Source organism: Peromyscus californicus, unplaced genomic scaffold (genome assembly GCF_007827085.1).
Source record: "Peromyscus californicus insignis strain IS unplaced genomic scaffold, ASM782708v3 Scaffold_10__1_contigs__length_136768540, whole genome shotgun sequence".
In the NCBI taxonomy this organism is placed as follows: Eukaryota; Metazoa; Chordata; class Mammalia; order Rodentia; family Cricetidae; genus Peromyscus; species Peromyscus californicus.
The window spans coordinates 42,444,241-42,460,225 of record NW_026294391.1 but is presented as its reverse complement, the minus strand read 5'-3'; the positions used below and the strand labels follow the sequence as shown (position 1 = coordinate 42,460,225).

Sequence of the window (15,985 nt, the reverse complement as noted above, 5' to 3'; positions counted from 1 at the left end):
ATTCCCTGGGGAAACAGACTACTGTTAAGGATAGGCTGCATGCCCAGTAGTAGATGGCCAACAGAAAACAAAGTCAACAGCATCTTTGGAGTTCCTTGTCTCACAATGATATGTCAGGTTCTTTTTATATATAAAATTCCTACAGATCCCTTGCATATATATTATGGCTTCCAGTTTTGTGTTTTTTTTTTTTTTTTATGGGATTCCTGAGTGTGTGAATGAGTATACCTCTGCATCTATATCTGTTTTATGTGCCTTTTCTTGGGCTCAATTCTTTGTTTACTTGTTTTGTTCTATTATGATTTGTCCATTTTTGTTTTATCTCATTATATTTTATTTTATCATTATCCCTTAGATCAGTAGTTCTCTACCTTCCTAACGCTGCTACCCTTTAATGCAGTTCCTCATGTTGTGGTAACCCCAACCCAAAAATTATTTTGTTGCTATTTCATAACTGTAATTTTGCTACTGTTATGAATTGTAATGTAAATATCTGACATGCAGGACATCTGATCTGTGGTCCTCAAAGGGTCATGACCCACAGGTTGAGAACCATTCCCTTAGGATGCTTATTTGGTTTCTAATGAGAGATAGAAATGGGATGGATCTGCATGGGACGGGAGGCAGGGAGGAACTGGTAGAAGTACAGGCAGTGAAAACCATAATCAGAATATATCATAGGAAACAAGAGTATATTTTAAATAAATGAAAAATTAAGGAAGGCAACCACAAATTAATAAATGGAAAAGACATTGAGAAAAAATGGTGTTTTCGTATAAAAATCTATTCAATATAAAGAAATCTATTGTATTTACATTCTTATTAAAATAATTATTAAATTTGTTTTTACTGGGTATTCATTTTTACTTCTGTAAAGTATTTTTATATAACACACATATATAAGAGCAAGTGGACTATTAGATCCAGAAGGCAAGAGGTTAACTCTGTTTTTCCTGGTATGCTCTTCTCTATATTATTCACTCTTCACTCAGTACCCTGTCACTGTGCAAGCTATTCCAGGTAATTTCTAAAATATCCCACCGCCACTATTCTCTTATGGTCTGCACTACACACAATTCTATCTCTACAAATTCAACTCTTACGCCAATACTATCACAGCTCCTATTATGAGTACTTCTGTCATTCCTTTCTTAAATATTCTACTCTCTTCAGTATCTTGATTTTCAAAGTCATATTCATTACTAGAGTAAACATAACTTTCTCTTAGAAAAAATTCAGGAGCCCTGTCACTCAGAGCCCAAAGTCCCTTTTCTTGCTGTTTCTCAGTCTGTAATGTTGCTCTACTGTGGTACTTAGACTGCCTTGCCAGCGCATGTTTGTCCAAGTACCAACATTAATCACAAGCTCCTTTAAGAAAAAGACAAAAGCTTCTTTCTCTCTGTATCCTCTCCATAGCCTCTGATTTACCTGGCACCAAGTAAACATACAAATGTTTGCTGAACTGAACTGTACTCTTTGGTTGCCAGGACATCCTCCTGGTGGGTATAAATTTTGAAAGTTCCATGTAGCTACAACAGATTGACAGCAGGTGTTCCATGTCAAAAGAAGAAAATTTATATGGTAGACTACACTATTTCTAAAATAAGCAACCCTTTAATAGGAAATACCTGGGAAGAAAATATTGGCTAGCATTTCATAAACAATAGAGATTTTTAAAAAAATATATGGAATAACACAGACTTTTTATTTTGCCACAAAGGATTTGATGCATTTGGTTGTAGCAATGAAAGATGGGTTGAGAAATCTTCTATAAAACTGTCTGTTAATTCAAACAATTCCTGAGAGAGTATTTTCAATTCTCATTCAGTGAATATTCTCCCATATACTGTCCTCTGGATGAGGTCTTTAAGCAATGCAATGTGAATTCTTTCTCTTAAAATGTATATGATTTTACCAAATTTATCAGAGAATTCTGGACTGATATGAAAAGTTATAGCTGAAAAATAACTCTAAAGAAACAACTTTTCTGAGGACTTGATGTACTGTTTCAGCAGTCCTCCTGGTTTGGTTGACAAAAACTCAAGACCTTGCACTCTGAGGACCACACAACAGATATCCTGCATGTCAGATATTTACATTACAATTCATAACAGTAGCAAAATTACAGTTATGAAATAGCAACTACTCAAATCCCCTCAGCTGCCACTATAAGAACTTTCTCTCCCCATGACAGTCCATTTTGAGTATCTAGAATGTGCCATATATTTATATTAGAAAAGTAGGATAATTTTTATTTATGTTGATTCATATTTTTTTCACAGTGTAAATATAATATGAACAAGAGAAAGGGGAATGACGGTTTTCCAAGTCTTGAGGATGATCTCAAATGAATTGACCCTATGTAAATGGCTAAGATGCAGTCTGATCCAGACTACAAGACAATACATGAGAATACAAAGACCAGCTACCACACTCTTGCCAACATGCTAAGTCACAGCTGTCAAGGATGTCCTACCCAATGTTATCACCTAACTAGATGTACCTGTTTCACAAGTGCACCATTTTTCTGGCTATAATGAATGTGAAGCTGACCAGCAATATGAACCACAAGCAGAGAAGCTTAAGAATGTTTTCTAGCTTTGGCATGGCTGGGTCTCCAGAACGGGAAGGGAGCTCATACTCCTATATATCACATTTTTGCGTGTAAATTGGTGAGGTAACGGAGGATTTGTCTTTTCTACTTATAGGAAAAATATAAGCAAGACCACAATGAGTGGTATTAAGTAAGGACTTGGCTGGATCCCAAATCATTCTCTAGAAGTGGAGAAAGCAAAGAAAGTAGCCCAAACGGCAGTAGTCAGAAGTACCTCCAGAACCCTAGCAGCTTCCAGTTTAACAATCTGATTACATGGATGTGATGTTTGCCATGCAGAATGCACATACTATGAATAAGGTGGAGAGAAAAGTACACTTCTATGTTACTCTCAAGTGAGGAGAGGTTGACAGGTTCTGACTCTCGTTTTGGATACTGAATTCAAGCCCAAATCTCCAGCAAAGTAGTAAATAATTTCAGAGCACTGCCAAGTACCATGTTTCAATATGCATCTTTCTAACAGCTTTTCCTTGTCTTTGCAATCAGGTTAGAAATGGCTTTTTAAAAAATCATTATTTGAGAGCTTTATTTGTGTTTTTTTTTAATCATATTCACTCCCTTCTCCCAACTGTTTCCAGATTCACCCCTCCCCCACCGATCCATCCTTTTTGGGTCCTATTTTAAAAAATATCCCTTAAGACCAATTTTTGCTGCTCAAATATTGTTGGATGTGTTGTCTTATATATGTGGTCTTACATGGTAAACTTACTCTCAGAGGAAACTGACTCTCCCTCTCCTAGTCGCTAACAATTGCCAATAGCTCCATGGATAAAGGTGGGTTGTATGCCTAACTCTGCTAGTTGGGCTTATGCTTACACAGGATTTGTACATGTTGTTCCAACTGCTGTAAGTTTATATGTGAAGCTGCTCTGCTGTGACAAAAAAAAATGTTTTCTTGCAATTATCTACTGTTATCTTTCCACCCCATCTTCCCCCAGTGGTCTCTGAGCTTTGGGTTGGAGAGGAAGGTGTAGAATACATGCTTCTGTTGGGACTGAGCATTCCATAGTCTCTTATTCTCTGAACCTGGGTCAGCATGTTAATCAACATCTACTACAAATACAAGCTCTTCAGATGAGAGCTGAGAGATGTGCTGATGTATTGCTATACCAATAACTCATTAGAAGTTTACTTAACACCATGCCCATTTAGCAGAATAATAGTAGTGGGGTCTCCATTAGGATATATGGACTGTATAACTATAAGTAGTTATCCTGATTATGGTTTCAGGTATGGGTTTCATCTGGTGGAACAGGTCTTAAATCCAAGCTGAAAGTGGTTGGTTACTCTCATGATGTTTGTGCCACTATAGTATCCTGGGCATGTCTTGCCAGGTCAGTCATTATTGTAGGTCAAAGGGTTTGTAGAATGTAAGACTGGTGATTACTTTTCTCCTCCAGTAGCATGCACAGCATCTTTCAGCACTATGAGGATGAAGGTCCATATCAGCTTGATTTTTCTATGTTCTGTGATTTAAATATATGGTGTCTTCAGCAACAAGGTCTTACAGACAACAGAGATTCATACAACTATTATTTGCCTCAGACTTCATCGTCTAAGAGAATCATTTCTTAGGGAAGAAAATCCATTAGGAAAAGTTCTCTCTCAAACACATAATCCTTCCTATTCTTTGACTAGCTAGCCTTTCCTTTTGAAAAAATATTTTTATTCCTGTTCAATTTCATAATATACATAATGTACTTTAAATTATATTTATTCTCACTATTAAATTATGCCATTTCTCACACTGAGCAGCCTACTTATTCCCCAAAAATCCCTTTCCTAGTTTCAAGACTTTTCTAATTCACTGTTTAATTAGGCTTCCTTATATGAGCATAGGTTGGGGTTGATTTACTTGGAGACTGGGCAACTTACTAGTCACTATACCACTAAATAAAATTATTCCTCTTCCCTCAGCTACAATTTACTGCTGATACCTTTTCAAGGAGGGGTGAGGTATGGTAAGTTCCTCTGCCACCGTGATGAAATATTGACTGTTTCAAATGTTTACAGGTCTTATGCAGGTAGCCACATTTGGTGGATAACCAGTCTTTTCAGTTTTACCTATTAAAAGCCTTAATGCCATATAGACATGGGCTTGACTTATAGTTGTTCATGTATCATCTTCCTAATCTCCTCCAAGAAATTAGTTGATCTTTCCAAAGACTTAATTTTCTATCTCAAAAATGGTAACATTAATAAGCACCTCCTTCATTTATAGGGAACACTGAAGTGAACCAACTTACATGAATTTCCTTACTACTCAGATAAAATTTTCTCTAATCATTTAATTTTATCTAAATAACTTATTTCATGTTTTCCAAGCAGTATTCACTGTTAAGTATTTTGAATTCCTGCTTTTTTTGGTAATGAGATAAACAAAAAGCTACTAAAAGTTCAATAGATAGTGTTCAAATATGCATTCAAATAACCCAAACAGATTATAATTAAAATGGCACTAGCTGACGCTCACTGTCACTGAGGTTCTACCAGGATTCTGCCCTAAGTATGGCATATGCTATTTCACCAAGGCATGTATAAGTAATTCAATTTTATAGAAAAGGAAACTGAGGTCAGAAATTTAGAAAGATTACTCTTTTTATCCAAGATAACAAAGCCAAATGGCAAGTCCAGGCAGCTTGCTCTAAAAAAACTTGTATGTGCTTTTGTTATGGTATGTTATGGCTTCAGGATGGTAGTGGTGGGGATTATGGAAGAAAAAGCTACAAAAGTAAGGCCCTCAGATACAAATGTTAGGAGAATCACATTGGCCAGTATTATTTGTGAACGGAACAGAATAATAAAGCAGGATCTTTCTTTCCATACCCTCTGCACTGCTATGCAAGGTATCGTGGTATTATGCTTTGCAATAGTAATGGGCATGGACAAGAATTTTGCATAATTCAGATACCTCTGGGGAAGCAACGTCAAAGCATTCTTATTTTATGTGCTTTTGGTCCCTTGACCCAGTCCCTTTGAAGAAGAAAATGGACAGGAATGGTTGACAAATTCAGCAGCAAAAGAACCAGAGAAAAAATAAGCAATCTGACCACCAGAATGTCTCATCTGAACTCACTTATAAGGAAATTTACCCTTGCACTTACAGTAAAATATGAGTATGACCAATATAATAAAACATATTGCTATTTTGTAGACCTAATTACTGAGGTCTATTACTACTAGTGAGGAAAATGCTTATTCACTGGGTTTGCTCTTGATGGAATCTAATAACCACATATATATTTTCCAAACTGTTCAATGTTATGAGCTGGGATTTACCAAGTAGGGAAATGTTTCAATATAGTATCACATATATTAAATATTTCCTCTATTTAAATGATTATTTTTAAGAATTTCTAGAAGATATAGGGCAATAAAAAAGGAAGATCAAAACCATTAATGGACAAATACAACTTTATGAGCAAATATTTTATTCCTAACCTATCCTTAAAAACCAAATTTATATGAAGAAAATATATTTTGAGCAGTAAGGTAACTTTGTGGTTATTGATTTTCCATCTTATTTCATAGATTTGAAATAGGGAGATAAATTAGAACATAGCAGGGCTGCAAATGGCATTGTTTAGACAAACATATCTTGTCAGCATTATCCTAGTAGCAACTCTATAAATGAATGTTCAGAAGTCAGATTCCAGGTTATGCTTTAATAACCAGCATGACATGTTTCAACAGACCATTTAAATTAGAATTGGTCCCTTATGCTGCAATTATTTATAAAGGTCTCATTCCTAAAAGACAAAAGCTTAGAAAAACAGAGTTATTTGAATCTCTTGATATTGGCAGAGAAACATGCACCTGCCCTCCAGTCACTCAAGTGTAATCCATATCATGAAAAAAATGTAAACGCAACAGAGGAAAAAAGATTGCAAGGCATAATGGAAAATCTGTATCTGACATTGAACAGATATTGCAAAATATATTAATCCTAATTTTCTCTTAGGGAAATGAATTCAGTTCTCATTAGCAAAATAACAAATGACTAAGAGTCTGGTCAGATTTGCATAAATATCTTTTCCAAATTTTTATATTTTTCAGGAAAGAAATAAAGCAATTGCATATTAAGATTTACTTTTTTGACCTGGTATATTGCAACCTGGTAGAGAACTGTCAGGTTCCACTTTGGGGAAGGAAAGTTCTGATCTATCAATTGAACAACACACTGTTGGCCATCACATTATTCTTGTAATGCTGGATAAACAAATGATGTCTTGAAATCTAATGCAGAACCATAGAACCAATTATTGTTCTTCTTTTTCCAAATTAGTGTTGGGAGAAACTGCCTAGTTTCTTTCCAAATCTGTTTCTCTTCTTCCTGGGCTTAATACTGGTACTACTTTCACACTATCTTTACAGACATGAGCTCATGTCACATGACACAAAAACAGACTATAAAAATGAATGCATACTACTTTTAGGGTTGGCTCATGATGAATTCTCATTTTATATCTGTCTATTAAATACCTAAGATGTTCTGGATACAAATAGATAGACGAAATTTGGGTTTTCAGATGATTTCATAGATGGTATTTTGGGGCTGTAACAGAATAAAAAAGTAAACTTCTATTACAGAAATCCAGCAAGATGTGAGAGCTTACTAGTCACAGTGGTTAATGTTGTCCACCTGGTACATTGGTTTGTATACATATTCATAGTTTGAACAACAATCCGAATTTAGATTTCACAACTGTGAAAAGGCTATTTAAATTAACACCACTACAAATGAAAGAGACAGTGTCTCTAGGAAGTGAATCAAGAAATACATAACTACAGAACATAAATATATTTAGTTCTAGTGATCATATTACAAACGACAACAAAAAAGAAGTGATAAAGTAACTCAAAGGAACAGGTTGTCAAATCATAAGGACATTTGTAAATTCTAAGCTATGCTTTTTGTTTCAAAAGCTTGAACAATCTGAGTAACTTGGAACCAATTACTTATAAAACAAAAAGATACTATGAAATTGCATAAAGTGACTTTGTAAAGGCTTGATATGTACATATACTTTATCTGACACTTATAAGATACCTAGTAAATGATAGCTATTAGAGGGACACTGCAGACAGACCTAACAGATGGTTTAGGAAACAAGTGTCAGCTTGGCCCAACAACCAAGACTATGAGAGAGGGACTGGTATTTCCTTGTACACCATCTCAGATCAATGACAATTAAGGAGCTAATCTATGTTACACTATGTTCAGTACATTCACTATGAAGTGCCTTGAGACTACATAAGCCCTAACTTCATGAAATTCATAAATTTTCAATTCATTGGAATTATATTCAGTTATTGGATTACTTTATATACTGAAAATATTCTTCAGTACAATAGTTATCATATACAAGTATTTCACATTTTCTATACTTTGACCTGTTACTTAGTGTTTCATGCATCTGGCCTTAACTTTCGCTGGCCCGTTAAAAGACTTACTTCGATCAGTAATGACTGTTCTAGCTTCCTGATTGCTGGTTTTGTTTTTCAAATTCTGGGCAGCAGTAATGAGTTCTTCCAACTGGGGGCGTCTCTGTTCCAAATCTTGTAGTGTTGCCTGAAAGAAGAAAATATCTGTTACATTGGGAGTTCTCCAGCATTGTATATTCCTTTTATACAGCATAAAGGAAAAGTGCTATTTTCAAATCAGCCAAAACACTTCTAGAAATCAAAAGATGTAACAGGATATGAATCTCCAGTTTGTAAGGCTTCATGGAAAATAACTGAATGTGAAATGTGTTTCATTCTTAGATACAAGATGATTTCAAAAGAAAATCTTATTAGAGACTTGTCTCTCTACCTAAGAACTAAGATGGAGTAATTTCAGAGCATCTGGGTTTGTGTAAATAAACTTCTAAGAAGTGTAATTTTGATTCATGACAGTGTATTTTAAAAGAGTTGGTTATATTTGTAATCTCATCAACCTGCAGAATTAACATGAATATACATTTTAGAAACAGAAAAATCTCATATATCATTTAAGATATATTATTTAATTTAATTTCTTTGTACCTAAAATTCATTACATACAAAATGAGATGGTGATATAGATGAACTGCAGAAAGTTTCCTTAAAATTGCCTATCCCTAAAAATCGTCAAACTTTGTGGTTTTCCTCATGATGATCTTGACCTCACTTGCTCCTGTGATCCCTCCTCCCTCTCTTCAACTAAAGTCTAGGAGCTCAGCCCATTGCTTGCTTGTGGATCACTGCATCTGCTTCCATCAGTTACTAGATATAGGTTCTATGATGATAATTAGGGTAGTCAGTAATCTGATTATAGGCAAGGTAAGTTCAGGCACCCTCTCCATTATTGCTAGGAGTCTTAGATGGGTCATTCTTGTGGATTCCTGAGGAATGGATGGTAGGTGGGATGGGGTGAGGTGGTGGGGGAGGAGAAGGGGAGGGAGGGGAACTGGGATTGGTATGTAAAATGAAAAAAATTAAAATAAAAAAGTCACCAAACTTCTTTGATCCATTTCAGACTTAATGAATTAATGAAGAGCTGGTAATATTCATTATTAATAAATTCTGTACTTCACCATATGATTATAAATGTTTGGATAGCATCACTTAAACTCTAGCCCCCAGAGTCTTCCTTTATATAAATATTTTGGTGTATATGTGGTATATGTGGTAAATGTACACATGTCTGTGCACATGGAGGTCATACACTTAGGTTTCTTTCTCTATCGCTTTCTGCCTTAGTCCTTTGAGATAGGGTCTTTCGGAGAATGTAGAGCTCATGATTTTCAGATGTGCTGGCAACCAGCAAGCCTCAGTGATTCTCTTTTCTTTATCTCCTGGAAGCTGGAACCCTGGCAGCTGGAACTCTGGAAGCTGGAATGCTGCAAACTGGAATCCTAGAATTGGAATCCTGGAAGCTGGAATCCTGGCAGCTGGAACCCTGGCAGCTGGAACTCTGGAGGCTCCTGGAAGCTGGAACCCTGGAAGCTGGAATTCTGGAAGCTGGAATGCTGGAAACTGGAACCCTGGAAGCTGGAACCCTGGAGGCTGGAACCCTGGAAGCTGGAATCCTGGAAGCTGGAATCTTGGAAGCTGGAATCCTGGAAACAGGAACCCTGGAAGCTGGAACCCTGGAAGCTGGAATCCTGGAATATGGAACCCTGGAAGCTGAAACCATGGAAGCTGGAACCCTGGAAGCTGGAACCCTGGAATCTGGAACCCTGGAGGCTGGAATGCAAACTCTAATCTTCATGGTTGAGCAGCAAGCACTCATAACCACTGAGCCATCTCTGAAACGCTTATATAATTAATTTTAATTTAATAATGACTTTTGTAAAATCATGTGAAATAAGTTCAACATTCAAAACATTTTAAGTATAAATGTTAATCAGTAATTCCTCCCTTTTGCCTTCAAGCATCAGTCTCCTCTATTTGCCATCTTAGTCTATATCCAATGGGCTAAATCTTAGAAATATGACCAAAATATGTGAAAAAAATCACTCTACTTTGTTCTGGTTCTGAAACTTATTAGATTTTACTTTAATTAGGTGAAGTAAACAATAATTTCTATTTATTAACAACCACTCTGACAGATGTTATATGTGCATTTCTTATTTTTTGTTTGGTTTTTTACTCTAGGTCCCTAGACTATCTATTGTTGGGTTCTTGGTCACCCTAGCAGTGTCAGGTATGAGTTCCATGTCATGAAATAGGCCTTCAGTCAAATGAGACATTGGTTAGTTACTCCCACAAACTTTGTGCCCGCATGGCACCAGTATATGCTGCAGGCAGCATCAGGGGTTTTGTGGCCGTATTGGTGTTTAGGTTCAGAATACCTTCCTGTATCAAAGACACTAGACCATTCAGGGTTATTTTATCTATCCTGTTTTTTGGTGTGTGTGTGTGTGTGTGTGTGTGTGTGTGTGTGTGTGTGTGTGTGTGTGTGTGTTTCCATATGAACCTGAAAGTTATCCTTTAAAGGTCTATGAAGAATTAAAGATCTGTTGGAATCTGGTGGGGATTGCCTTGAATCTGTAAATTCTTTTGGTAGGACGACCATTTTTACTATATTATTCCTACTAATCCATGAGCATGGGGGATCTTTCCATCATTTAATATCTTCTTCAATGTATTTCTTCAAAGACTTGAAGCTCTTGCCATACATGTCTTTCACTTGCTTGGTTAAAGTTGTGCCAAGATATTTTATATTATTTGAGGCTATAGTGAAAGATGTTGCTTCCCTAATTTCTTAGTCCATTTGTGAGTTAATTTTTTATCCAGCTACTTTGCTAAAAGTCCTTATTAGCTGTGGAAACTTCCTGATAGAACTTTTAGGGTCACTTATGTATACTATCACATCATCTGCAATTAAAGATACTTTGACTTCTTCTTTTCCAATAAAGGTGAAGATCTGCAGTTAACCTACCTGTTTCCCTGGTCAAAGTGGCCTGTGGGCTCCCAGAAAGTGCCTGTTAGAGTTGGGGGCAGGAATAAGTCAATGAGTCAGGGGAGGGAACTTGGGAGGGGAAGATTTGTATGGTCCACTGGAGCGAAGGGTAGGGGAAGAAGGGAGTCTGCAGCGGATGATCTGCTGCAGAAGAGCTGGGGATGAGACTGGTAGATTGGATATGGAGAAGCAGAGGGAGAAGTGAAGATCTACCTGTTAGCCTACCTGCTTCCCAGGCTGGAATGCATCTTTTATTTTTGTTCTCTTAATAACTAAATTAGAAGTTGTCAGACTTTAAATGTATTGCTAATAAAAGTGAGGAGATAAAATTTGGTGCTAGTAATATTTCTGAACTTTACTTCTCTCCTATGCCCTTTGACACCAGATAATTTTGTAAGGATTTTGGTTTTGGAAAGGGCAAATCTGGATCAGTTCTTTAGCATTTCCTTTGTGAATAGGTAAGGAGATCAGCTTTCAGATTTAATCTCAATGATTTCTTGTAATATTAAAACAGTATGAGAAACTTATTCAAACATTGTACATTTATTTAGAGCATTTTTCTTTGTATTTTGAAAAAAATTGGAGGGGCTAGCTTTTAACAAATCTTCTGCATTTGTAAGTTGTGATTGCTCAGAAGAAAAATCCAATTTTCAGGTTTCTAACTTTTATGGTTTCTTTATATAAAAGTGTGTTTGAAATATGGAACAAATTGCCAAAGACAGCTATTGAAGTAAGTAGCATAAGTAAGTTGGACAGTGCTGAACAAAATTTAAAGTAGGAACAACAATTGCAGATAGATTTTATAAAATAAGACATATTTCAGGGTTAGAATGTGAAAAGTTGATCGTCTGTAACACAGCAAGTTGAAAAGTTGCTTTAGCAAGATCTCTTCTCAACTGCAGGATTATGGTCAATAGATGATATACTTTTTAAATGTTATCCCCCAAACTACAGGTAATTTCAAACACTCACCTCGAATTCGATTAGGAAACAAGTACATGTAGTTAAAAGGATATAAATCCATGCATTCATTTACTTCTTCATTTATGTTAGTATATGTTTTTTTCAAATCCTAGATCTTCTAGGGGCTATGGATGTGGCAGTGAACAAATGTATTTGTTATGGTTGTAGAACTAGTGAAAGTTATTTTCAATAATTAAAAAGTTTTGTGAAGAAGTAACCATCAGATTAATTTTTTTATTTCATGTTAGTTCACTCTTAAATGTTAATAGCATTCTTTGCTTTTTACTTGCAGACATATTACTTGATGCTTGCTCTACTCTTGTTTACCTTTAGGATTTTCAAGTTCCTTTGAGAAGAGTGTTGTAAAAGTAACTCCATCAACTTTCACTTGAATTTTCTGAGACTCTAAATTAAACCTGACCACAAGGAACAGCTTTTACTGCCGAAATTAGCAAGCATGTCAATTTAGGCTTAAAACAAGCTATTTTCCTCTCTAATGAACAAAATTCATCTCAGGCTATTGTGAAACCTGTTCTCTAGTTGGGTGATTCTCTAATTCTGCTGACAGACAAGTGCTTTGTAAGCACCCAAGAAGATTAGTAATCACATCCTTTAAAGAAACCTCAGAAAAACAGAAAGACCTTCACAACTATAATATAGCTGCACCTTCCTGAGCAAAATCACACATTTTTATTACACCCATAGGTCAAGACACACAGACATCCATTTCAAAAACAATTTGCATAATAATGTATTTTGCTGTGGAATTCATCAGACACTAATATTCTCCTTTTAAAGTATTTTTATATAGTAGAATAAGAGCGTTCTTTGATTTTCTTTATAGAAAAAAGAAAGGATCTAAATAATGAATGCTCAAGTATTTTTCATTAATATATTATAAAATAATAACTAAAAGACATTTTGTGAGAAACAACACTATAATATAATGTGAATATTATAATATATATTATAATATATATATAATTATAATATAAAGTGTTTTTTATTTATTTTCTCTTTATGTATATTGTATTTATTTGTTTGTATAATTCCTTTGACTCAGCAACTTAAATGAATTCCACAGCTTGTCAAATGCAAAGAGTTTTATTTGTCTCCTATAGTGCTACCCAAATGTCAGAAAACACTTGATTAAATCATTATTCGAAGTATCTATCTCCTAATTATCTATCTTCCAAATCCCATTCTGTGCCCACATTTGCTGTTCTTACCAGATGCTACCCTCTAAAATACGCTGTGACTCTAATCTCCATCCAGAGTTGAACTCTGGGCGTCTCTATCTTTCACCTTTCTCATTGTAGCCTTACTACTGCTAAACAAGTAGAATGCTAAGTGATCTTATTTATTTCTCTGCTATGAGCCAAGATATTTTTTGCATATTTACATGAACAAAACTAAAACCATTACATGCTTAACAGTACTTAAGCATTAAAAGTTATTGTATCTATGTGGATTCTATCACTATACAAGAAACAAAACACAGGAAAAGGAAGGAACTGATGCTATTTCTAAGGAGATCTAAGGCAGCTATCAGACTTTACTACAAACAGCTTACCCCTTGGAGATGAAAATTCATCATGGATTCCACTAGCTGAGCAAAGGTGGAGGGAAAAAATAACTTCAAATACATAGTGAATCAGAAGTGTTTAATCCTATTAAATCCCCCCAGGGTTGAGGGAAGTAGTTATAAATAGCAATCCTATAAAAAAGGAAGTTAAACACCGAAACTATATATACTATAAAGTAGGTCATTTTAGGTTCTTAGAAAAAAATCTATTACCACACTCCTTTATAAAGGAATTATACCTAAATAATACTAAAATAGAAAAATCTAGACAGAATTAAATATTTATTTTTTTTATGTATCCAAGGAAAGGTCTTAACACAGGTTTTTTCCTAATTAAAATATCCTTCCTATAGTTTCATTGACAACAAATTTTCATGATGATTTTAAATTGTTGCCATATTCAAGAAGCAAACATGAATTAAGCTTAACTATGGTGATAAAGATCCTCATACATTATAACTTTAAAAATACTCATAAAGACTGGAGAGGTAGAACAGTTTATGGTGCCCTGTCATATATGGAAGGAGATAAACATTTGGTTGGGGTAGTTACTGTTCTGTAGCCTTTTGGTAGCTGACGATGCTTTACCTTTATCTCACTGAGCACCTTCACTTTGCCTTCTTCCCTTCCATATTGTCAGCTGCTTCTCCAAATAGACTGGCTAAATGCAAATTTGCCTGGGTTACCCTTCACTTCCTCATGTCTCCCATTCTAAACCAGTTTGAATATTTTCCTATGTGGCATAACTTCCTTACTTATTCTCTAAGTGGGATCATGTCTACTGACAATTTCTTCGTAATTACTTCCTAACTGTGGTTATCATTTTGTCCATGACTCATCAAATAATTATTTATCAATGAATATTTTCATGTGATTTCAAACTTTCAGAAATACATACAAAAAAATCTCAAAGTACTCCCCTGATCTCTTCATACAGATTTATAGTTAACATATTGCTACATCAGTCAGTATTTGTGTGTGTGAATAAAATCTGTGCACAAAATACTACATTTCTTTTCTGAACAACTCAAGAAAAATTGAAAATATTATGTTTCTTAAGCAGAATATAATGGCATATATATGTGTAACTTCTGCATTTGGGATACTGGGTCACGAGGATTGTCATGGGTTTCATGTAATCATTGGATTCATATTGAGTGTCATGCCACTCAGAGCTACATTTCAAGACTTGACCACAATCCTGCTCTTCCTGGTTTTCCCATTTCCAACTTTGACAAAACATATGCTCTATGTGGCCATTTCTGTAGCTCCTCTTCTCTACCACATATAGCCTCCCCTCACCTTTTTTTTTTGTTGGTTTAACTTTTCTAGTTTCTGCTATTACTCCAGGTTATATACTCAGACTTAAAGATTCAGAGTTAGAATCCACAAATAACATAGAAGATTATGTGGTGTTTGTCTTTCTGGGTCTGGGTTACCTCACTCAGTACGTCATTTTCTAGTTTCATCCATTTACCTATAAATTTCCTGATTTAATTTGTCTTTATCTTTTAGTTATCCATTAATCTGTTGAAGGACATGCAGGTTGTTTCCATTTCCTAGCTATTGTGAATATGGTGGCAGTGAACATGGCTGAGCAAAAATCTGTTGAGTAGGATCATGAGTGATGTTTCCACTGTTCTTGGTTGCCTCTAAGAAGTTGAAGGTAAGTCCAATTGCTGAAGACACCACGTACTTCAAACATAAGACTTGGAGGAATCAACTTAGAACTGACCTAAAAATCTCCTTCCTGAAGACTCTCTCTCATGTGGGTGCTATGAAAGCTTCTAAAGGTGAAAAGCAATAAATAACCCTATCCAAATGTGCTGCCTATGAACTATAACAATGACTGGGATGGTAAGATAACCATAATGGTACAATTTTCACATCTATATCTTCAAGGAAACCAAACTTGCCTAATTGGACTTAAATGATTGCTCAACAGGAGAGAAATTAGGTTTGATACTGTAATTATAGGCCATTATCCAAAGCTGGTGGTCAGATATATTAGAGGATAACCTAATTTCATTTGAAATAATTATCCCCATATCTCTCATCAAAGAAGCTTCTTTTTGTGGCAGACAGAGACAATTACAGAAATACACAATTAGTCAAAATGAAGAGAACAATCAAACATGGGGTATGCACACCAGTTGATACATCTATATTGCAACACACACACACACACACACACACACACACACACACACACACACACACACACACACATATATATATATATATTAGAGAGAGAGTGTGTTGTGTGTATGTTTATATATGTATGTAACAAAAATTAAAAGCGTTCATGAATTTGAGAGGACAGAGGAAGAGTTAGAGATAAGAGGTGTATGTGGAAATTATATAAACACAGCACCATGTTTGAAATTCATCAAAA

At 35.3% G+C, this 15,985-nt stretch overlaps 1 protein-coding gene across 11 annotated transcripts in view; it reads right to left on the bottom strand.

Annotated features, from left to right (window-relative positions):
• Positions 1-15,985, bottom strand: part of Dmd (dystrophin) — a 2,242,690-nt gene that overhangs the window by 587,876 nt on the left and 1,638,829 nt on the right. For all 11 annotated transcript variants that reach the window (XM_052732199.1, XM_052732319.1, XM_052732309.1 and 8 more), the window contains one exon: positions 8,069-8,186. In XM_052732199.1, the coding sequence (XP_052588159.1) occupies positions 8,069-8,186 (118 nt within the window). The remainder of the gene's footprint in view (positions 1-8,068; positions 8,187-15,985) is intronic.